This window comes from Bos indicus x Bos taurus, chromosome 1 (assembly GCF_003369695.1).
Source record: "Bos indicus x Bos taurus breed Angus x Brahman F1 hybrid chromosome 1, Bos_hybrid_MaternalHap_v2.0, whole genome shotgun sequence".
Classification (NCBI taxonomy): domain Eukaryota; kingdom Metazoa; phylum Chordata; class Mammalia; order Artiodactyla; family Bovidae; genus Bos; species Bos indicus x Bos taurus.
In genome coordinates, this window is record NC_040076.1 from 1,723,417 (window position 1) to 1,749,207 (window position 25,791).

A 25,791-nucleotide genomic window follows, 5' to 3' on the forward strand; every position below is an offset into this window, starting at 1 on the left:
CACTGACATGAGAAGAATTTATGAATTTATAATAGTAATGAAACCCTAAATGTTGAAGGAGGTATAATAAACATTCTACAAAAAAAAAGAATCAATCTTACCTTTTCGATCTGTCTTAAAATCAACTAGGATAGGTTCCTTATTTCCTTCTTTGTTTTTTCCTAATCCTTCTCCTTCTTTCCAGCCCATTTTTCTCATCAAAACGGCTCCCATCCCTCCAGTTACTGGGGCTGCTCTTAAGAACTGATCCTATCCAAAGAGAGAAAGGTAAAAGATCCCCAGTTTATAGTTAGAATCTGACTACAGACTCAGTGTAACTTTGTAAAGAAAGCAAGCTTACTTTACTTCTAGATCTGTTACAGCAATTAAACGCTTCTATACTTATATACATACTGTAGTGTGTATGTTCTAATTATTTTCACATAAACATAACAGTATTTTAAAAGTCAAATACGTCAAATGGCAGTTTTAAAACAGTGGCCCTTGTGCCCCCCTCCAAAAAAAAAAAAAATAGAACACTCCTGTTTTCGTCCACTATTTAGGTTCACTGGTATCTCTTCTTAGCTTGCAAAATAAAAAGAAGGCAATGTTAAAACAGTCAATAATATTAATTGTCCCAGGTGTACCTAGTTAATGAATAAAGCCCAGCCATCATTTAGAAATAGTTTGAACACTGAAGAAGCATACTGTTATCCAAAGCTTTTTCCCCCATTCTACCATAAGTATAAATATTTTACTTAGAAAATCCCTATGAAGCAAAAAGATAGCACATACAATACCCTGTAATTAAACCAAACTGAATTTGAATTCTTTTAAAACCTAGCTTGATGTTAAAAGACTTTTAAAAAACTCCTTAAATGTTTACATACCTAGGCCTCGGTAGCAGCAGTGTTGTGAATAGTAGGGCTGGCACTGACCGGGGCAAGAAGACAGCTACAAGGATTTGGCCCTGAAACAAGTTTCCATACAGAGGGGTGAAAGTTCACAGGTTATTCTGTGAACAATCATCTCTCTTGTATCCAACCCACTGAACCATAATTTCCATCAAAGCAGCAAACCACTTAATGTCGTAAGATGCACAACACTATATACATTAGCATGGTCAACAGTCAATTGTTTCCACACATTAAGAAATAAGTGATGCCTCTTTTTAAAGGGCATCCATGTATATGTAACAAACGACTGAATTCTACTGTTGATTTTTATGGTCATTTTCTAAACATTTAAAATATAATCTCCAAATCATGTCTTGTTTCCCCTTGTTACCAAGTATTTTACATTTACATTCTCTAGCAAATGTAAGCAAAAGTCATTTAACTTATCAACAGAGGGAGTCAAAAATTTTGGTAGCTCTGGACACAGTATAATCATTTCCTCTACTGACAAGTTACTACTAAATTTTGGTTTTACACAGTAGTAAAACTGTATCCTTTCCCCCCCCAGCTATTTAATTATAAGCTGGGGAGAAAACATGCCAATGGTATGTGACTAGACATTAAGTTCAACAAGGTGCTCTGATGGAAGGAGGCAGCTGTGGAGGTAAAAACATAGCCCTGGTTCAGTTCCTTATGTGGTGCAGGCCATGCAGTGTTGATGTACAGAGAGAAAAGTTAGCTTGATGCTTGGGTACCAACTGCCTTGTTTCTACACACCTAGAATGACTTTTACTTACTTTCAGGTTCATCCGCCCCTCTTTTCCAGGAAACACTCCTAAAAAAAAGGGCAACTGTGCAGAGTATAACACAAATCCCCAAATAACGCAGGTTTCTGTTTCTGTTCTCTATTATCTTCAAATGTTTCTTTACACCAGGGTGTATATACAGTTTAAACAAAAAGCTAATTAATGTAGTAAGACTACAATAGTAAACAATATTCATCAGGTCATGTCCAAATCATTTCAGAAAATAAAGGTTCTTTCAAATCAATAACCATTTGAATTTTTTCTTACTACTAATAAAACCCATTCCTTTTCATGTAAGAGTATACTGCAGCAAACAAAAAAAGAATATGGAGAATGCTGGCATTCCCTATAGTCCTTAACATTAAGAGGGTGTTGCCCTACAGGAAGGCAAGAACACTGTATGAATGAACATTTGAAAAAGTTTTCTAAATGAACAAGTAGTTTGTGATATTTGACCACGAAGATGAATATTATAGTTGCCTAATGACTTTGTCCATGTTTTTGCTCATTTTTCTGAGTAAAATGTTCCTGCCTTAATTGATATTAGCAGCATGTATTTTTCAGCAACACACAAATAGAAGTTTCCTGAAAGCACTTTTCTGTAATTATTCAAAAATTTGGTGTGATAAATGAACACATCTTTATCTTGTGGTAACTTAACAAATATGATCTGCATCTACATTTTAAATGATCTGCCAACTGTCTACAAGGACTAGCAGTCAAAAAGAAAAAGGAAAGCTTATGAGGAACCCATTTTAATCATTTTTAAAAGTTATGTGATGTTTAGAAGTCTTCAGCAATATATATGTATCAGAACTTCAATGTACAAATGAAGACCAGCACTTTGCAACGGAATCACATTCTTAAGTTTCTACCTAGTAATGTACATGACTATTTAATTACCATGTGCCTAAACACTCGTAAAAGGTTCAAGTCTAACTTTCTGAAATATGGAGTATTCAGCTTCACTATTAGATAGTATTAAATTAAAATAAATTTATGTACATTTATAATTATTCCCAATGAAAGCCATTTTCAAGCACTACATGAATCACTTTCATATTTTAAATACTGTAATTAATCCAAATTTCCTAATTTTCATCTTTTTTTCCAACACCAACCCCTAGTAAACTACGTTCATTTTTTAACCAATCTGACTATGTACTCACAGTATATCATACTTATTAGTGCAACTATTCTGCTGCTCCAAAAAAGGGGGGCAGGCAAAGTAAGGGTATGCTTTATATTAATTTGTTAATAAGATCACCAGAGATAATGCTATCAAAATTGAAAAAAGAAATGTTATGAGATTAAAAGGTCCAAAGCAACCAAAAATCTGATTTTTCAGAAAAAATCAGCTCATTCACTGGCACTCAGCAGTTCTCTATTACCCATGACATTACATCGATCACCACCCCGCGAGGCAGTTAAGAAGGCACTTGGAAACTGAAATTCCAAGTAATTACTTGCCACGATCACAACAGGAGTCAGGAGTACAGCGCCATTAAGAAACCTTCCCAATCCGTTAGACCAGGCAGCCTCCCTGTTTCAGCACTGCTATGCTGCCAGTACTCCTGAAACAAAGTTCCCCATCACCCATCCAACCAAGCCACATCCCTTCGCCAGAACCCATTTCTTCAGAAAGCCCTTGGTAACCACCTAAGACTCCCCCAACAATGAGGCAGCCGTAGGTGGAGTTCACATGTTTCACTGCAGGAATCTGAAACCAGGAGCACCTACATCTTCACAGCACGAGGCGTCCGTCCTCTCCCTTGCATTTACGTCTTACATTTCCTGTTTTTTCACGGAATCAGTAGTTCTCAAACTGAACCTGTGGATCACCAGAGGCCACCAGGGCCTAAATGGTGGTCCACAGATAAGTCTTCTCCACCCCCATCCCAGCCAATTTCGCCACCCTTCAGCACCACCCACCCCACACTTCAGCCATCCTCCCCCATCCTTCTAGTCCCCTGGCAAGACCACCACATGCAGCGCTGACAAGGGGGGCTCCCAACCACTTGCTGTAACCAAGAGCTGATAACCACATGGACCTGGGGCTGGAGGTCACAACAGGAGTGAGGACTAGGGGCCAAGGGCGCTTACAGGAGGGACGGGCACTAAGGAAAGGGGAAAGAAGGGCAAAGGAATCAAGGAATGGAAAACCAAGTGGCAGAAGGTTCTTGGGGGCAGTGATTCACCAAAAATGAACCTGTAATAAAGTATCCCATGATGAGAAAAAATCTGAGAACTACTGCTTTGAAATCATAAGATCAGTTGTCCAACAGGAACCGTAGAATATTCTGAACAGCCGCTGAGATACACTGTTAGCATTCAAAACACAGTTTAAAAACCACCCCCACAAAACCCAGGAGCAGTAGGATATAAACTGAGTGGCTCTTGAGCCGTATTTATACATTAGCCATTGTCTCAGGGATCAATCCATCTTCATTGTCCATCCTGGAGTATATACACATAGCAAATTTACTCATGAACTTTAGTTAAATTCACTGGCTTCTTTATGCATTTTTAATAAAACATTTTCTTAAAATTTTTAACTTTGTACATGGACACTTTTATATGTGCATATGTTGTGTACCTTTTTAATCCAGGCTTGGGCACCAGTATTGGCCAACTGTTCTTGTGTCAAAACCTGTACTCCTGTACTTCCTGTGAACTGGCCGGGAATAGAGTTCAGCTGAGCCCAGGCATCAATCTGAAGAAAAAAGGCCTCAATTAAGTAAAATTACTTCTCTCATTAAAATGCCACTGGTATTAATTCTCTAAATGAAATGGTTTATTTGGCTCCCACAAAGACTAAATAACAGACTTAAATATTTAACTTTAAAAAATATATATACTGAATTTACTGTATCTTTAAAACTGTTTTCTTAAACATTCCAAAGCAGTTCAGTAACTGTTCAGTGGATCCCATTAATAATAACAAATTTAAAATATATATCTAACAACTGAAAAGCATGGCTGTGACACTTATTCTTCAAAATATCACACAGATACATGAATATATACAGAAAATTGTTCACATGGTAAAGGATCCTTGCTCTCCTTACATATCTCATAAATGCATAATAAATGTTGATAGCCTCAATTTTTAATTACTTTCTCTTAAGTGTTATAAATCAATCAAGATACATGCTTAAAACATAATATAGGAAACCGGTCATTCAAACACTGTAATGGTTAAAGGATTAGTTGTCGCTCATTCAGAGTATATTTACTGAACACCTGCAACTGTCAGGCAGTATTTTCTATTTGTCTGAACATGTACTTCCTGTCTCCATATATTTACCATAGAAAGAGGATGTATGGAGCAGCTGTCCACTGTTAAAAACACAGACTGGATTCAGACTGTCTAGGTTCGGATCCCAGTTCCCCTACTAATGTTGTGACCTTGGGCCTCACTTAGCCACTCTTTCTAAATGCAAACTCACAAGGCTGTTATGGGTACTTAGCTAGTATTTTTATATATTTGATTACAAACTCTATGAGGGCAGGTAATTTTTTCTATTTTTATTCTCTCAAATAGTTCCTGCCCCATAGTATATGACATTTACTGAATAATCAAGCCCCAAATCACTTTCACTTAAACAAAGCTTGCTAGATAAATGATTTTCAAAGACCTACATGTCAACAGCATGCCAGTTTACTTATGTCACAACCCTCTAGTTAGTGAAATATCATTTAGACATTAAAACCACTACATACCCGTTCCTGAGCACGATTTAACATGCTCATAGCTTCAAGGTCAAATGCATTCTCGCTGAGTCTTTTCTGAGCAAGTGCCCGTTCACTCATTGCTGTAGAGATGTCCACAGGCTAAGAAAGAAAACATAGATAATTATCTCAAATAACCAAAGACTCCCTAAATTATGAAAACTGCTCACATCTTTTGTTGCTTCATGTCAAAAACCAGTTTTATATAAAATTCTGTATATACAAATATATAAAAATGTGTATATATATAATTTTGTAAAGCAGGGAGAAGACTCTAAAAGGTAAAATAACGTTGGAAAATAGACACGGATTGTTTAAGGTAAGTTACAAAGTATCAGGCAGCAGATAAACTCAATCCAAAATCCAACTGCTTTCTTTTTTCCTACTACATCAAACTACAATCATAGAAAGTTTCATGAAAAACTTAAAAATCTCTCGCCTTCTCTAACAAAATAATCATTGGAGTTTTCATTTTATCCTGCTTCTCAGCACAGCCCTCAGAGGCAATAAGCAAGGTTCTTAAATAAGCAAGCAGAAAACCACTGCCATGTCAAAGACCGTTCCTTTACTGATGTCTGCATGTTTTCACATACTTGTGGTGGTTCATCAAGTCTGATACAAAGAACTCAGCTTCTTCAAAGAATATATTCATTATGTATGGTTTTCCATTCATTAGTATGTGCACTGATGATGGGAGTTAGACTGTCTCTGTGGGGTGCACAAGTATCAGGCCGGAGCACTTAAAGTATGTCTGAAATGCCTTAGGTTCGCCTCTTGAGTGCTCAGGTTCTACCTGTAAAAGCTGATGCTAAGCAGATGCGACTTAACTTTTTCATAATATCCAGGAAAACTTCAAGGATTATCTTTAGACCAAATATCCTATTTACCAAATTTGTGGAAGGCTCAACCATAGGAGGAAAAAAAAATATCAAGTATTTGATGCTGTTTAGTTCTAACATTATTAAGAGCTCAAGATGACTTGTGTCAACTCACCAATTCTTAATACTTGTTTTTCCTCTAACACTACTAAACCCATTAATATTTTCTAGTATCTCATCCAAGAAAATTCATTTTTGGAGAATGGTTATCTGACATGGGAGGATTTTCCTAAATTCATATAAAAAGAATAACTAGTAGCAACTGCATGGACGTGACAAATATGAGGAAGTCGGTTAAAATAAACTAACAGATAAGTTTTTTTAAAAAGCCAAACTAAGGCAACCTGTAATTTGACTGTATAGTTAAATATGAAATACTTCTTTTAAAAATAAGACCTATATAATTAAGAGTCAGTGACTATTAGAGAATAATTCTATCTCATGCATAAGGATTACTAATCTTCCTTTTTCCTATCTTCACTATTCTTAGTTATCTTGCTGAGTCACCTAGTATCATTCCTTTAGCAAAAGTAAAATTTTCTTCCACAAGGTACCAAAAAGTACAGGTTTCTATATATCTGCCATCTTTAAATGAAAGCAGAATTAAACTGAATTCATTCTGTAATCAGACTGCTCACAGATCTCATTAATAAAAGATCCTAATTTCTTAATTAACTTAGTAAATTATCCACACTAACTGGAACATTTCTGGGGATATACAGGTAAAGGCAGACTGAAACACTAAAAAACTCAGCACGTCTACTTTTCAATTCTATTACAACTGTGATCACCTGCTGTGACTTTTTAAGTGGGAATCCAGATTACTTTAGATCAGAATCACATTATTTTTTGGCCTTAGATATTTCATAAACCTGTCAGGTAAGATGTAGGTATTTCATAAACCTGTCAGGTAAGATGATGAAGTAATTTTTGGAGGCCCATTAAATATGTGTGAAATACTATTCTTTAACTTTGCCAGAATTACTGTGGGTTTCATACTCGTCTACAAATCTAAGCATTAGGGTGTTTAGGTATAAATAATAGGTTTTTATTCTAAAAAGTTGAAATTCAGAGATACTACGGAAAACGTACCTACCCACCACCAAGCCAAGCTCTGATCCCACAATTTCTAACTGTAAATTAGCCATAAAAATGTAGTTAAGATGGCTCTGAAAATTCCAACTTTTCTAAAATAAAATTACTTCTTCCCAACTGAAAGCAAATTAACATACCTATCTGTGACTTCATCCTTCTGAAGACACTTTATATCTTCATACTTTTTTCTCTTTTAACCTTTATTAAGCAAGCAGGTAACCTAAATACCTCATCATTTATCCTCAGGATGAAACTTCATTCAAATCTCAGTATTTTATGTTAAATTCACATCTCACTCTGAAAGGAACTTTTATTTATTTAAATAGTTATTTATTTAATATAACAACATTGAGATTTAATATAAATTTAGATAAAATTACAACTAGTTTTTTTCCTAAGGTAATACAACTTCATTTATTCTTCAACAGGCTTATCAAGTAAGCTGTAAGTTCGTGTCAAAACTTTATTAACAAATAGTAATTTGACTATTAATTTCATATTCATACTTTTTAATGTGAAGAAACATACCCAAAATAGGATCAATCAGGATTATCTTAATCTCTAAAGAATCCTCAAGAGTTTATATCAAAAAGCATATATCCAAGTTGCCAGGATAACTCAGGATATGAAATAAAAAACCAACTATAATTCTCAAAACATTAATATTCAAAGATTAGACCAAAGTTCTGAATCAGTATTAAAAGACTCATAAAACATCACAGCTACCCTTTAGAACAGCACTGTCCAACAGAACTTTTACAGTGAAAGCTAATGAGCACTTGAAATGTGCCTAGTGCAATTAAAGAACTGATTTCTCAGTGGCTCAGTGACTGCTGTATTGGACTGCATAGGATTTGTATGTGTATACATAAAGCATATAACTATTGGAGAAGGAAAATGGCAACCCACTGCTGTCTTCTTGCCTGGGAAGTTCCACGGACAGAGAAGCCTGGCAATGTGCAGTCCATTGGGTCGTTAAGAATCATACACAACTATACCACTACTACCAGACTATAATACATAGCAGAGTTTGAGTCTTAATGTTGCTCAAAAACAGTCAAGTGTGAAAGGTACCAAAATGATGCTAAAAGTTTTAGAATGCTAGAAAGTCGGGGGGTGGCGGGAATTATCTTAAACCCTGCAGAACACTATTATCAAGCTATCATCAACAAAGCAAATTTATTTTCACTAGTACACAATAGACCTTCCATGTAATGTGTAGTAATATTCTAGGCATCATGATGGGGGGAAATGTTTTATTTCCTTCTCCCTAGGGCTTGTTCTAAAAGGTGAAATCCACATAAAAAGAGTATCCTGAATTATTATTCCAGTTCACACATCTATAAAAACCTGTCCAAGTTATTTCATCCCTCTACTTCAGCAACACAACAGATTACTGTTTCTGTAACCTAAAATGTTGTCAGGACTAATAACACACTAATATAACTGACACTGTAATATGCATTTCACAACCTAAGTTATTACCTGTGCATCTTCATCTTCCTTATTTTAAAAATCCTTCTAAGTCAATTTACCTTCCCCCTGTGTTAACCCAACTGTTTACATAAATAAAACAATTATCTTAAATAATTCTTAAAAAGTCAGTGAAAGGCTATTAAAGAACTAATGAGAATTATTAAAAGGTGGTCATTCAGGTAAGGAAAAAATAGTACCTGTAAAAGGCAAATTACTTTCTACATAAGAAATTGCAGGGATCTCCAATTAAAAGATGATATAAAATGAAATTTTTAAGTAAAGAGAGTTAAAGAAAAAGCACCTAGCCTGCATACAAAACATGATTTAAAATATTTAGCAAAAATTAATAAAATACAAAGTAAATGACAACTATATAAACAAAAGCCACACTAAATACAGAATGCCTCAGGAGTTATGTGGCTTGGTTTTAAAAACTCATTTATGAGTCTTTTTATTATTTCACATAAAATTCTCTAGTGTAATTTTTATTACATTTAAATGAATTACAGTAATTGGAGGATTAGATAAACCATTAAATGGTAGAGAAATTCCACATTAATAACCTGGGAGACTCTAAAGAATGAATGAATAAAAAAGCTGTATGTAATATTCTCGCACTGCCAAGACCTATGTGTTTCATTTTCAATTAAAATTTTCATTTTACCACAAGAACTCAGTTTTCTTAAACCTCAAAAATACAGAGTTCCTAACCATAAGGGAATTTTAGGGGACATGAAGGGGAAACTTTATGCCAGAGACTACATTTATATCCTCTACCCAGTAAGGCTTTGCTATCTTTATTACCGAGAATTAATGCCCCCAAAGGACAAGTTTTAAAATGTTTTCCAACACTTTTGGTTTCATTGTTTATAAATCAAAATTCACACAAATATGATCAAGGTTCTGCAGTCACTCTTTACTGAGGATGATGCTGGTTGGCTTCTGGGTAGGAAGACGATGCTATGGCAGCAGAGCCCACAGTGTGATGAGTTGGTATTTCCATAAGATATAGAGTTATGTTGATCCATCCACGTCTATCCACTCTCACTTATGTCAAAGAGCACTCATGTGCACAACTGGTAGGATTAAGGATCATATAGCAAAGCTGAGATCAAATCTGTGATCTTTGCCTGAATGTTTTATGCTCAAAACTAAAGAATCACAAATTCCAATTTTATTAAAATGAAAAAATAACAGAAAAACTCAAAGCATATTCAATTAAAATATTGACCATTTAAAAAGAACTTTCTTTTCTATATAAAATCTTTATTTCAACCCCTGACAGGGAATCAAGACTCAATGCTCCCATAAAATGTCACCAATAGTATTCTACAAACATTTAGAATATAGAACATTAATCTTACTAATATATTTGTAAGATACAGCTAAATAACTAGAACTAAACATTTCATACAGTGAACACTTCCTTTAGATGTTCAATATTACTTCTAGGTAAAAGTACAGAGACCTAAAAACAAAAGCAAACTGCTGTCCCTTCATAAAATTTGGGGACTGTTTTACTTGAAATTAAAGTTAACACATATTTTTTAGTCTAACTGTCTAAGAAACTAGCTTAGAGTTCTGATAGCAATAGCTGTATATAATATCCCCCACAGGAGAAATCTGCTTCATGAACAGAACTTTTGTCTCCTGCTTTAATAAAAGGCTCCTTTTACTTATTTTATAAAATCTTAATACCCACCTACTCCCCTCTCCCAGATGTCTTTGGAGTTAATTCCCCCAACTTTTCATTCAAATTTGACAACCACTATTGATGACAGACAACTTAAGGCACCACAGTTTCAGTGTTAAGACTGAAAACGGCTAAATACGGTAATATATATACACACGCACACATTTATATATACTCTTAATCAAGAAGAACCGTAATCACCAGGATTCACTAAGCATCTTCCCCATGTTCCACTGAAGTTAAATAGTTATAGTCACTTATCTTCCCAGGAAAATCTTTTGGAATTATGCAATATTTATAGGGCTTTACCACGTTGGAAAATTTTTTTCACATAAATGTCTCGTTTTTTTCTAACTCTGTTAAATGCTTAATGTTTAAGAAATGACTAAAAGCATGTGTATTAGAATTTCTAAGTCAGTCAGTTCAGCCCTCTTACCATGGTTTATACTCAGCTATTACTAGATTCAAGTCAGTTATAAATGTCAGTTAACCTTTCCCTCTTGAGATGTGCAGTAAGTAGCCTGATTTGCGAATCAGCAACTGAACTACTCAACTGGCTTCACTAAAAATTGTCCAAATAAGCTGTCTCTCCTTCACTGGTGATGGCGTACCTTGCTTCAGTTGTTGAACCTCATGTAAGTATCAACAGTGACTGTAAGTTGCACTGGCTAATTATGTCCAGTGTCATTGCACAGACTGTGCTCTTTTCCAAATGCCACAGGTCAAAAACAAAACAAAAAAAAACAATGTCTCTTGTGAAGAGCTCAGGGGAAAAAAATACTACCAAAGTTTCTGATTTGGGTTCTGTTCACTTTTAACTTTATAAACAGAATTTGTTTATTTGTATTATCAGAGGTGTTTATTGGATGATGATAATATGGTCAATAAGGGGAACCTGTAGGTGAAGAGTACAGGTCTCTCTGGATCCACATATCCCAAAATGGCAAGGATAGGAACCGGGGAAGAATCCCTACACTGTACGGGCATCAGATATCTAGTCTAGTCCTTGGACAAAATGTCTGGGTTTTGGAAACCAAGGGCAAGAGGTGATGACTAGTCTATTGTATCATTTAAAACTCCCACCCCCCTAGTAAGTCTCCACCCTCCCAGATCCCCCAAGCGTGATTTTGCACAACAAGTTAAATAAAAGTAAACTGTTTATTAAAAGATACAGCAAAGGTACAGATACAGAGATACATACAAAGATACAGATATATATATATATATATTTACATATATATACAGTCTCGCTGTTTTCATGTGCACTATATTTAGCAGCACATTATTTAATCAGGCGGCATTTTAATGGGGCTGTTTTGACACTTGGCATTATTACTGCGTCATTTTGACAAGATACAACTATAGCCTCCTGGAAATTTCAAGGTGTGAATTCCACTTCTCCAACTTTTAATAGTAGCAAAAAGGGGAAGGAGAAGGGAAATGAAGTACCAAGGCTGAGCATTAGGTTAAACACAAGAATTCAAAACGGCCAAGGTAGCACACAGAAGGGGAAAATGATTAAAATTAAAGGCTATCTGACAAACAACCCAGAGAAATATAGTAAGAAACCATTATTTAAAGGGCAACAGGCTATGTATCCGAGATGCTCACATCAGCCTACAGGGACCTTTTCCAATCCAGTTCTTGTGTTGAACCTGAGGATCTGCCTCTCTCTGCTCAAATCCCTCCACCCAATAAATTTGCTACCACCAAAATCTAGAGCTATAGAGCCTTGAAGCAAAACGGGAAGCTAAATAGTTGTACCTTGGGCTACCTTCCCACAAGTGCAAGGAGGGCCCAATGTTGGGTAGGGATGTGATAACACTGTTCTCTGCAATTCGATGCTTTTCACTTTGTGGCTTGGTTCCACAAAGTGAATTGCATCGAGTTACTGTCAAATGAGAAGCTGCGGGTTGTTTCATCTGTCGTCTAACCCGGCCCTGCCGTTTAACCCGGCCCTAAGAAGAGTGAAACAGAATCCAAATCAGATATAAAGTAACAATAAAATGCAGGTTCAGGTATATAAAAAGAAAAATACATAATAGTCCTCTTACTTACCTCAGAGGGCAAATTGCTGCTGAAAACATTATCATCATCTTTGTTTTCTTCACCGTTTTTCTCTACAGGGACCCACTCTCCATAAACACTATCTGCTTCTTTTTTCCGATGTTGCGATCCAGATGATACAGGGAATTCTTTTGTTAATGTTACCTGGCTTTTTGGTGGAGTTGGCTTTGCTGCAGCAATCTAAAAACATAATGTTTTTCTTAATTCAAGAATGTTTTTCTTAATTCAAAATTCAATAGATTTTCAACATAATCGGAAAATGACTATTTCTCACAGTATTTAACCTAAATTCAAAACTAAATATTATTTCAGTTTTACTTAAATAGTTCTACAAGTTGTGCTGTTTTACCAGTTCAAAAACATTAATACTCACATTCAGATTGAAAAAAATGGGTTTGGGTTCACTGAGTTTAAAGGGATGATGATAAAAAGGAGGTTCTTCTTCCTCTTCATCCGAAACATGCGGCTTATTCACTATTACATCATCATCTTCTTTACTCTGTGCAATCTGTTTGCATTTCTTAAAAAGTAAAAACAAACAAAAGATAAATCTTACACTTTATGTAGAATAACACATAATTTCTTAAATTCAAAACCACATAAAATTTATAGCTGGGTAACTTAGCTCACTACTTATTTAAACACACTCTAGCTGGTCAGTCAGTTAACAACATTTATTGAGCACCTACTATGTGCAGAGCACTGTACTGGGCACTGTCCAGGGAATACAAAAAAATAAAAGACATGGTCCCTGCTCTCAAGGAGCTTACAATCTAGTTCAAAAGACGGAATACATACACATGAGATAATTGAGGAACGCTTTTACAGAGCAACACAGTTTAACAAGTGCAAACTGATATAATACAAACTGAGTACATAAGTGCTCAAAGAACAAAAGCTTAAGAGAGAACAGAATCAGGCAGAATCTGATAATCAAGGAATATTCCTTGAAAGTTCTAAGCCAGATTTTCATAGTTAAGAAAAAGGATTAGCAGGGAAAGGAAAAGAAAGTCACTCTATAGTCAGGTAGTGGTAAAGAGGTGAGAAAAAACTTATTAAAAGGGATAAGAGGGCTGAAGATGAGGCTAAAATATATAGGGAATCACTAAGTGTTCATAAGGTTTTGGATAAGGAGCTTGGATTTGATAAGCAAGCAATAGAAGTCTTCACTAGGTCCTTAAACATAAAAAAAAAAAAAAGTTGTAATTCATATTGTAATAAATCTAAGGAAAGAGATTAAGAAACTATGCAATCCCCAAATGTATGGCTAAACAAAATTTGAAACACTTGCAACTGGGCTAGATAATAGCATGTCTTTCCATAAATGTTTTATAGGTTGAGTGTCTAAAGGAACAGAACTCAAGGATGGAATATAAGGCATGATGGAGAGGGTGCAATGATGAGGTCTGACACATAAAGCAAAGTCAATTCCTCCTTGAGAAGCAAAGGAACAGACTCCCATTACCTGGCTTTATAAAAAGGTCAGAGTAAATTTGGGTGGACTTGTCTCTATACAAGCAGTAGAATTTATCATATCCCTTATCAATTGAAAATATTTTAATCAGATAAAAAGCTCATTTAGCCAAAAACACAGAGTATACCAAGCTTGTAACCAAGGGGAACAGAATATATTGACAGTGGCAGGCTGGCATAAGGCTAGCCAATAACAAGTTTCAATATCTGAAACAGTGTGGTATTTCTGGATCCTAGCAGCAATATTTCAGCGTCCTCCAAAAAAAAAAAAAAAAAAAAAAACCAAACAAATTTTAATAAAACAAAGCCATAAGACAAAAAAAAGCCTCAATTGAAAAGATCAAATTCTTAAAAACAAAAATAATTGTGTTTAAAATATATATGTTACTGCCAAAACCCGAACCGCAGGAAGAACTGATAATGGCCGGCCATTATCACCAATGGCTGGTACCAAACAGCCAAAACCCGAAATGTTGATGCGAAAGAAGTTCCTTTCAGGCAATGGCCAGCTATTCTCATTAATTTCCAAGCTCCGGTGGCAAAAGATCATTTCTGAAGATTGTCTGTGTCTTTGCGTATATGCAGTACACTCGTGGCGATCAGTGAACGCGTCGTGAATGGAAACGAAACTGTAGGCGAGCTTCTGCGTGTTGCTCACTCAACACCTCCTCCATTCAAACGAACCGTCCCACTCCTCAGTCAGTTTGGCTTCTAAAACTGGAAAGCAAAAGTAATGGGAAGTAACTTAGCTAGCGGAGCTTAGCCATCCCGGATAATGGCCTGCTAAACAGAGCTTCTGCCGCTGCCACGTCTGTATTTCGGGTTTTGGCCACTCGGTGCCAGCCATTATCAGTTCAGCCCACAATTCAGGTTTTTGGCACGCTCCAGAGTCAACATCACTGGAGTAATCCATTTAAGAATGAAAACAAATTCTGTCTAGCTTACCTCAGTTAGTTCTTCTATAGTAGCTCCTCCTGACTTTTTAGCAACTTTCTCTTCTATTGTAGGTGGGGGTGCAGGCTTTAGGTTTGGTGGTAAAGGAACACCAGCCTTAGCACACATGGCAGCTGCATTAGCTTTGGCTATTTCAAGTAACTGAGCCTTATCTGCAAGAGGAAAAATACAAAAAGCAGTTTTCCTGAAAGGCTATACATTTTATATTATCTAATGTTTTACATGCTAAAAAAATTAAAGGCATCAATTTTCTGCCCAAACTTACAGCTGTGATGAAATCATTCTTTGGCTCAAAGATTTAAAGAAATAAAGAAAATGCCCCATATTTAAAAGTGAATTAAGTCCGTATTTAGCTTCCCACTCAAACACTATACAAAATAGCTAAACTACACAACTACAATAATCACCCTGCTATACATGCTAACTCCCACACCTGCCAAAGCCTACTTTATTTTCCAAAACTATGGTGCCCCTTAAATTACTCTCCTTCTAAATCTCTTAATAACATTCTAAATCACTCTTTGAGCCCAATTTCAAAACTGCCACCATTTCAAAGTAACAAGTCTTAAGTCAGAATTTAACATTCCTCTCCATTGTGCTCCCGAAGTACCTAATCTGTACCAGTATTTACAGCAATCATCACATTCTGCTCTTAGGCAGTTTCACTACTTGGTAAAATAGACATACATGCATTTTATCTGTGTCTCTTGTACTAGCTGGTAATCTTTATGTTTTTTAATTAAAAAAAGCACTCAAAAACCATCTGTTAAACTGAATCATTCTCCCCTAAGGTTCTGTCTAGGACTTTTTCTTTTGACTAGTCTGACCTGGAAATGTCCAATCTACTGGGATAATGACAAATTATCCATTAACAGTAGTCATACATTATCCATCAAATTTTAGTCACCTCTGCTCACTTAAAAAAGCAGGAGATATTAGAACACTTCATTTTGTAAAAGACAGACAGACTGAAATCACTAACTCCCCACATGCAAAATTCCCTACTCACTTACATTACCCATTATACCAATTAGAATTATCCTCACAAACATTTAACAGTTCTATATGCCATTTTAAGACATGTAACTATTTAAAAAAGAAATGTCTGATTTCAGGCTTATTTGCAAGAACCTATGTTGGAATAATTACAGTAACAACACCTAATTGAACTTCTACTTGCCATTTTTAGTTATGGTATATGGTTCAAGCAGAAAGAAAACATTAAAGTATGGAAATACTTTGGTTCTAATATACTCCAAAGCTAATCTTTTAAAGCTAATTATAAATATACTTATTCCCACATTTTCTAAACAGAAGCTAATTACAAAAACTTAAAGATAGAAATATTTACCCTCAAAAACCAATAATCCCCAATATGTCATTAAACTCACAGAAAAAAATTCAGATTCAAATCATTCTTTAATACTATTAAATATTTAAATGACTCACTCAAATCTGTGAGACGTTTAGGTGATCTGCCTCTTTCTGAAGACCTGGATCGTTTGCGACGGATTGGAGACCTGCTAAACCTTCTTCTCAAGGGTGTTCGTGATCGCCGTAATCTGACTGGTGATATACTGAAGCTTCGTCTTCTTACCACAGATCTTGATCTTCTCCGACGGCTCGGGGTCCGGCTCCGTCGACTCGGGGTCCGGCTCCGTCTGCTAGGGGTGCGGCTCCTTCGGCTTGGGGTGCGGCTCCTTCGGCTTGGGGTGCGGCTCCGTCGGCTTGGGGTGCGGCTCCGTCGGCTAGGGGAAATGCTAAAGCTCCTTCTCCCCCCGGATCTGGATCTTCTCCTACGACTCGGAGTATGACTCCGGCTCCGACGACTTGGGGTGCGACTTCGAGCTCTACCTGTTTTCCGGTTATCCCTGGAGCTTGATCTTTTTCTTTTTCTTTCCCTGGACTTGGATCTGTGCTTTGGAGATCTTTTGCGCTTCTCTTTTGATACAGATCGCCTTCCCCTGGACTTTGATCTTGACCTGCTGCTCCTCCTCCTGCGTCTTGATCGTGACCGCGAACGTGTTTGAGAGCGATGAGACTTGGACTTAGATGATCTCTTCCTTGCCCTAGAACGAGATTCACTGGTGCGTTTTCGAGATTTGTGTTCAGAAGACTTGGAACGTTTACTTCTCGACCTTAATGAAGAGTCTCTTTTCTTCTCTTTCTCACCTTTGTCACGGTTCTTATTTTTCTTGCTTTTTTCATGTGTGTCCTTAACCTTTACAAAAATTTCATAATCATCTTTTTCCTCTGAAGACGACTCTGAAGCTTTTTCTGGTATACTAATTACAACTGGACTGGCAGCAGATTTATCCCGTTCCACCTCACTCGGAAGTAAAGGTCCTTCAATACCAGCTCTAAGGTTTGTAAGACGTTCCATGTCTTTAGGAAGTAATGGTCTCACTAAATCAGCTTCATTAATATCATCAATGCTGGCAGGAAATCCTGAATCAGACAATATCTCTTTAGTAGTGAGAGATACTTCTTTATCTTCTCCACTACTTTCTTTAGGACTGATAACAGCTGCTAACATCTGGTCACTCTCCTGTACAAGTAATGATCCTTCTGCATCCTTGTTGATAAAATTATTAGATAAATCAGGATGAATGTCTTGAGCAGGCAAAGGTCCCTCTATGTCAGCTTCACTGCCACCACTGGGACTGGTGGAAATTACCATGTCATGTTCAGTATCTTGAGTAGTTAAAGATACTTCACCATCATATTTACTAACTGAACTGAGAGCAGATGCTGTGCCAAATTCAAGATCCTTACCAGTTCCCGCTGCTTCAGATTCAAGGACAAGGGGACCAACAGAAGACAGAGTTCCTCCTAGCTCAGTTTCACTAACACTAGGACAGGTATCCAATACTGTGCATTGTTTAGTCTCACTGGTAGGCAAAACTGCCTCTTCACCCATTTCACCAATAGCACCAGTGCTGGCAGCAGACACTGTGCTACATTCCATCTCTTGAGCAATTAAGTGATTATTTATGTTAAGGTCTGTACTTATACAATTTTCAGTTTCATTAGAGCCACTCTTCAGGAGTCCTTCAGCACGTGGCTCTTCCTCTGAATGCATGGCTATCTCCTGCAGGCCAATCTCTGAAGCAATACTTTGATCACCAGATAGTAAATTCATTCCTTTTATAACACTAGATTCTAATATTACTGCTGTAGACTCTACAACTGTCTCAGCTGGTATTACTTGAGTTTGCTCTGAGACAGTGACAGGAGGCTCTGAAATTGTCACAGTGGACTCTTGGACACAACTAGATGGTTCTGAAACAATCACATTAGGTTGAAGGATGGACACCACTGGTTCCAGAATAGGCACAGTAGGCTCCAGGGTAGAGACAACTGGCACAGCAACAGTAACATGCTCTGGCTCAGACAAGGCCAGGGGCTCTGGTACAGCCTCAGCTGGTGGGTCCAGGACAGCCACAGCTGGAGGGTCCTGGACAGCTGCAGCTGGAGGGTCTAGGACAGCCTCAGCCTGTGGCTCTGGGACAGCCACGGTTGATGTCTCTGAAACAATCCCAGCTGGGTGCTCTGGAACAGCCATGGCTGGCAGATCTACAGTGCTCTGTGATGGCTCTGCAATAGGTACTGCTGGCTCCAGCAGAGACATAGATACCTCTGAGGCAGTCTGTCCTGAAGCCCTCATGGAATCATAAGTTTCTGCTGTCTCTGATATAACAGAAGGCTCTGATGTTAACACAGTTGGTTCAGCTGATGTTGTGGGAGTTTCAGACACCATGTAAGTCACTGGTCTCTCTGCAACCATTTCATGCTCTTCTGCTCCAGCAGCAGACTCTACAGGTGTTGACATAACTGAAGACTCTGGCTCTAGCTGTGGTTCTGGAACAGTCACGTCAGCCTCTGATGCTAACACTGAAGGCTCCGATGCTGACACTGAATAATTAGCAGTCACTGCCAAAGGCTCCGCAATCTCACTTTGACTCACAGGAGGTTCAGGCAGCGATACAGACTCTTCAGGAGCTAATGCTGGCACCTCAGCAGACCATGTATTTTCAGCTGTTAATGCTGACTGCTCAGCGGCTAACACTGGACCCTCTGGTGGTTCCTCAGGAGGCAATGGTGGTGTCATTGGTGGCTCTTCAGGTGGCAATGGTGGCATTGTTGGAGGCTCTTCAGGAGGCAAAGGTGGCACCATATATGCCTCCGTGTATGTATCAGTATAAGAATCGGTGTAAGAATCAGCTGCCATAGACATCATTGAACGATCAGCAGTATAAGATGACATCATAGATCGGTCAGCTGCAGAGTACGATGACATCATAGACCGGTCAGCAGCAGAGTACGATGACATCATAGACCGGTCAGCACCCATGGACATCATAGATCGGTCAGCCATTGGGGACATCATGGAGCGCTCGTAGGCTGACATCATAGAGCGTTCATAAGCTGACATCATAGAGCGCTCAGCCATAGGGGACATCATAGAGCGCTCATAGGCTGACATCATAGAGCGCTCGTAGGCGGACATCATAGAACGCTCAGCCATAGGGGACATCATAGACCGCTCATAAGACATCATAGAGCGTTCATAAGATGACATCATGGAACGTTCTGCAGCATAGGACATCATCATAGAACGTCTAGATGCTAACATCAGGGGTCTAGGTGCTAACCTATATGGCCTGGGAGCTATTCTATAGGACCTGGGTGCTATCCTATAGGGTCTAGGTGACATTCTATAGGGATCAGGAGTTAGTCTGTAGGGATCATGGCCTAATCTATAGGGATCCTGCCCTAACCTGTAGGCATCATGACCTAGCCTGTAAGGGTCATGACCTAACCTATACGGATCCTGAGCTAACCTGTAAGGATCCTGAGCTAACCTGTAGGGATCAGGAGATTTTGAACCCAACATAGCAGAATCTTGGGTACTAGATGCTAACATCTGGGCATCCATGGTACCAGACGCTAACATCTGAGCATCCATGGAGCCAGAAGCTAACATCTGAGAGTCCATAGTGCCAGATGCTAACATCTGGGAGTCCATAGAGCTAGTGGCTAACATCTGGGAGTCCATGGTGCTGGTTGCTAACATCTGGGAGTCCATGGAGCTGGTTGCTAACATCTGGGAGTCCATGGAGCTGGTTGCTAACATCTGGGAGTCCATGGAGCTGGTTGCTAACATCTGGGAGTCCATGGAGCTGGTTGCTAACATCTGGGAGTCCATGGAGCTGGTTGCTAGCATCTGAGAGTCCATGGAGCTGGTTGCTAACATCTGAGAGTCCATGGAGCTGGTTGCTAACATCTGGGAGTCCATGGAGCTGGTTGCTAACATCTGGGAGTCCATGGTGCTAGAGGCTAACATCTGGGAGTCCATAGTGTTGGATGCTAGCATTTGAGAGTCCATGGTGTTGGACGCTAGCATTTGGGAGTCCATGGTGTTGGATGCTAACATATGGGTCTCCATGGTGTTAGAAGCTAACATATGGGATTCTTGGGCCATCAAGGGATCCACTCCTACTGTTACAGAAGTCTCCCCCACTAATGTAGTAGGCAGCTCCTGTGCTACCGTATTATAGGATTCCAGCGCTGTCGTCGAGGGCACCTCCAGGGACTGCGACACGGTCATCGTTGACAGCTCCGTTGTCACCACAGACTGAACAGAGATCTCCAGCGCCACAGTTGCCACAGGCTGCCCAGGCAACTCTGGCGCCCCAGGTTGCCCTGGCAACTCCAGCACCCCTGTTGCCAAGGGCTGCCCCAGAAGCTCCAGTGCTCCAGCTGCCCCAGACTGCCCCGAGAACTCCAGTGCCCCAGCTGCCATGAGCTGCCCAGGCAACTCCAGTGCCCCAGTTGCCACAGGTTGCCCCGACAACTCCAGCGCCCTAGTTGCCGAAGGCAGCCCTGGCAACTCTGGCACCCCAGTCACCGAAGGCTGCCCTGACAACTCCAGCGCTGTCGTTGCCACCGGCTGTCCCGGCAACTCCAGCACCATTGCCGCCTCAGGCTGCCCCAGCAACCCTGTTGCCGTTGTCACCTCAGGCTGCCCAGGATGTTCCACCGCTGTCATCCCCACAGGCTGCTCCAATTCTGTCGTCGTCACAGGTTGTTCGGTCAACTCCATTGCTACTGTTACCACAGGCTGCCCTGGCAACTCTACTGCTGTTGTCACTGCAGGCAGCCCTGGCAACTCCTGTGCCATCACAGGTGGCTCTGGTACCTCCTGTGGTGGCTCCAACCCCATGGATGGTGCTGGAAGCCCTGACAATTCCTGTGACAACTGTGGCACTGATGTCACAGAGGGCCCCGCCAACTCGGGCACTGCTGTCGCAGGGGGCCCTAGCAACTCAGGCACTGGGGTAGAAAGGGGCCCTGGCAACTCTGGCGCCGGGGTAGCAGAGGGCCCAGGTAACTCCAGCACTGGAGTCACAGGGGGCCCCTGCAACTCCGGCATGGAGGTCGCAGGTGGCCCCGGCAACTCCATCACTGAGGCCACCGACGACTCCTGCAGCTCCAACGCTGTGGTCTTGGGCAGCTCCAGCATCTCCTGCGGTCGTGTCATGGATGAATCTGCAATCTCTGACGGTCCTTCTACAGGCTGCTCTGGCAATCTTAGCACTTCAGTTGCTGACGACTCTGGAAAATCCATTGCTGTTGATGTGCTTGGCTCAGGGTGCACCTCAGTAGGTGTCTCTGATGACACAAGAGTTTCTGATAGCTCTAGCACTTTTGCTACTGGAGGCTCTAGCAACATGATCTTTGATGGCTCTGGAGGTGTGCTCTCCAAAGATTTCTGCACAGATTTCATCTGACACTCCACTGACACTGTTACCACTGGCTCAGATGACTTTAGCACTACTGTTGTTGTAGGCACTGGTGCTGTTGCAAAGGAATCCAGAATCTTTGTTGTGGATGGTTCCAGCATTACTGCCACAGACTGCTCTGACGGCATTGAGACTACTGACGTAGATGCAACTGACAGTTCTGTATGTTTTGTAGCTGGCGTCAAAGTTTCTAAGATGTGTGGCTCTGAGACCTCCATCGAAACTACAGGAGGTTCAAGCACAACTGCAGGAGATTCACTGGTATCATACAGGCCAAATGCTCTTACAGAATGCTCCAGTGCCATCTCTGAAGGTTCAGAATCAAACTTCAAAAAGGAATCCGACTCTATGTTCCCATCATGATGTGATTTCGGCTTTGACTCGGATTCTTCTGACTGTCTTTTATACTTTTTCTCCTTTTCTTTCTTCTTTTTCTTCTTTTTATTTTTGTGCTTTTTATGCTTCTTCGACTTTTTGGTAGGAATTTCATCAGTAGGATCTGTTTGGACAGACACACATCTACTTTTTCTGGATGCCTCCTTCAAGTCTAAAATTAAAGAAAATTAATTATGTCAAATATTCCCCAAGATAGATTTAGATAAATCATATAAACAATACCTTACATTCCATGTTAAAGATACCGTAAGACATTTCCTGTTAAATAATTTTCCATAAACCAGCTATATGAAGACTGGCACCTTTGCAACATTTCTACAACTAAAGCCAGGGTTAAAAATAAGTTCTTAATTTATTATAAAAGTTCTTAGAATTACATTAAAATGTATTTTTCCTAAGTTCATCTAAAACAATTATTTTCTCCAGCTCTCAATATACAACTTTTAAACTACACTTACATATAAACATCTTTCATATTGTTAACTATCAGAATTCCTAAAAATACATATACTGAATAATTTTTGTGACTATTTCGTAACTCCTATTTACTCATTCAAGAAGCAATGTGGCACTGGCTTTAGAACAGACTGTCTGCTTTTGCATACTGAATCAATGCACCACTCAATTGCTGACACTGTCTTTCAGAGGCAGAGGACAAACTGAGTTAAAACATGCAAAGTACACTGAATAACGCGTGGCATCAAGTAAACTCTCAGCAAATGCTGCTGCTGCTGCTGCTAAATCGCTTCAGTCGTGTCCGACTCTGTGCGACCCCACAGACAGCAGCCCACCAGGCTCCCCCGTCCCTGGGATTCTCCAGGCAAGAACACTGGAGTGGGTTGCCATTTCCTTCTCCAATGCATGAAAGTGAAAAGTGAAAGTGAAGTCGCTCAGTGCTAGGGAACGCTTTTATAAAGATGGCAAAGGTCTGAGCAACAAACACAAAACATGGAACCTAAATCACTCATGCTGTATTCTAAGAAAAGTAACACCTCTTCCCTTCTCTTCTAAAGTTACTAAGAAGTTAATTTACAACCCTTAAGAGGTTAAGAACATTTCTGCATATCTAAACCAAAATATGGTGTACACTTTATTACTAGATGAGATTTATTCTAATGCCAGTATAAAATCTGATAAACCTTAGTGATCTCAGAAAAAGATCAGAAATCCAGGTCATCAAGATTATGGAAAAAGTGAATTAACACAAGACAAGATCTGTTTCAAAACAAAACTAATCATTTTCTACTAATTGTTTATATTATGTACCAAATCTACATTATACTTCAACAAAAGTTGCTCAAGTCATGAATCTAAGCATGGCCAGTCTATACTATTTTTTTTAAGCCATACTCCGTATTAAAAAAAAAAAAAAATCCATAAAATGTCTCCATTTCCAAAACTAAAAGATGGTTGATGATAAGACATTTCTAAGCACCAATTATTTAATCAGTTCCCCACATGCTCAATATCCAGCAATGCTTCCTCCCCATTTATTATACCTTTAAAAGTAGATGCAAAAACAAAGTAATCTCTAACCTTGAGTTTTAAATTAAACTTTCCAGGCTTTTAAAATCATTACAATTTGGTCCAGACTCCTGTACCTTCCAAAACTTGACACTTACACAATTTTTCGATGAAAATCCATATTCAAAATCCTGGCACTGAGGCACTACAAATCTAATACAGTTACATTCTACCAGTAAAGCAAACAACTGCAATTGTATTTTCAAAAAATGGACATAAACAAAAACAAGTCTTCAGTAAATCAGTTAAATTAAAAATTCAACTTACTGACACTTTAGATCTAATGAACATCTTAAATACCGTGCAATCAGAAATACTATTATTTAACTATTAACTATTTTTAAAAATTTAGCTTTCAAGACAGGTAATTATCTTCAACTTACCTGGCTTATATCGTAATTCTGTATCTAAGACCCCAGAAAGTACTTCCTCTATCTTCTGAACTATGTCTTCATTTGGTAGGTTCCTGGCAGAGGCAGCTGCATCACCTGCCTGGTTTCCTTCAATAGGTGTGTTTGTTTCACCATTGAGCTGTCCTTCACTCCTTCCACTTGACAAGAAAAGTTATCAAAATTTGTTAATTCTATCATGACATATAAATATTTGTAACAATTTATTTAAAAAAACCTCATATTATTCATACATTTCACCATTTTGTATTTAATTTTGGATGATATTCCCCTTTTCCCCATCAACAGTGCTTCCTTAACACTACTTAACAGTTGGCACATTTTTATTTTCATACAATTTCTTAAAGTTTTCAGAAGTGTTAAAGTTAAAAAAAATCTTTAAAACAGGTTTCCAAGCTCTTTTAAAAAAAAACAAAAAACTAAATACTCCCCAACCAGCATATTTCTCTCAGGGGAAAAAAATTACTAAGATCACAATAACAAAACCAAAGAAGAAAAACACATTACCTAACATTATGGTAAATGCTATAGTGACAATAAAGCTACACCTCTGGATGGATCACAATCACCATCAGCAATATGAAGTAACAAAAATTTAGCCACAGACATTTAGTCAAAAGTATAACTGGTAGCTTCAGATCAGGTTGAGACTCTTCAGTTACTGAAATGCCATAATATTGAAAAGAAAAAATACATTTATATAGTTTTCACCCAGTTACCAAAAATCATGTAAACCAACTCATTTATAATAAGAGTAAATGAATGAATCACTTAACATATTTTCAATTCATAGGAACAGAAGAATCTTGACAGAAGATACATTTTAATATATCATTTATTTTTATCATTTGCCACTTGTATTATTTTGTACAAATTTACAAAATTGTTTAGAAAACTATTTTCACAACAGCATGTGTGACTTACTGTAACTTAAGCTTTAACTAACAAAAAAATTCAGTAGCTTTTCATGATATTAAAGAATATTTGGTTTTCTAATACAATGAATCATACAATAAATATTAACATTTATTAATTATTAATTAGGGTCACATGGTTCTACATTTCTAAACTCATTTATCCCCACAAACTCTGAAATCAGCACTACTGTTCTGATTTTTCAATGAGGAAAATGAGGCCCAAAGAAAACAAAACAACAAAAAAACCTAGCTGAAGGTTACACATCTATTAAGCAGTAAAGCTGGCATTCAAAACCAGAGCTCTTACTCCTAACCATCTACATATAAAAACTTCACTCAAACCAATATACATAAAAAAATAAATGACACACACAGAAAAACTACAGCTCACTAAAATAGCAAATAATCTTGACACTGATACTGTATAAAGTTACTTGAAAAGAAGCTTTTTACTCCTCCAGTAATAAACTGCTTTATCTAATTTTCTTTTTAGACTTTCTTCCTGGACTTTCTTTACATTTTTCCTAAGCACTTACCCTGTGCTTATCTTACTAAAAAATCTACGGATTTAAAAATCAGAAAAGTAGGTATAAAAAACAAAACAAAACCAGGCAGTCTATAAGAAAGTAATCATCTTAAAGCTATCCGGTTGTTCATTCAACTACTGATAAAGGGTGGAAATTTCAAGG

General features: G+C 38.3%; 1 protein-coding gene across 6 annotated transcripts in view; it reads right to left on the bottom strand.

The window, feature by feature from the left end:
* SON (SON DNA binding protein) overlaps nucleotides 1-25,791 on the bottom strand; it is a 31,047-nt gene that overhangs the window by 3,592 nt on the left and 1,664 nt on the right. For 2 of the 6 annotated variants that reach the window (XM_027561341.1, XM_027561981.1), the window contains exons 2-9: nucleotides 24,159-24,325; nucleotides 16,499-22,402; nucleotides 15,041-15,201; nucleotides 12,996-13,142; nucleotides 12,614-12,802; nucleotides 5,405-5,515; nucleotides 4,278-4,394; nucleotides 102-249 (exon numbers count right to left, since the gene is read on the bottom strand). In XM_027561341.1, coding sequence (XP_027417142.1) covers nucleotides 102-249; nucleotides 4,278-4,394; nucleotides 5,405-5,515; nucleotides 12,614-12,802; nucleotides 12,996-13,142; nucleotides 15,041-15,201; nucleotides 16,499-22,402; nucleotides 24,159-24,325 — 6,944 coding nt within the window. Of the gene's footprint in view, nucleotides 1-101; nucleotides 250-869; nucleotides 950-2,362; nucleotides 3,799-4,277; nucleotides 4,395-5,404; nucleotides 5,516-11,697; nucleotides 12,514-12,613; nucleotides 12,803-12,995; nucleotides 13,143-13,277; nucleotides 14,813-15,040; nucleotides 15,202-16,498; nucleotides 22,403-24,158; nucleotides 24,326-25,791 lie in introns of those variants that run through there. The other 4 variants (XR_003514666.1, XM_027563985.1, XM_027563114.1 and 1 more) reach the window with 4 other exon arrangements.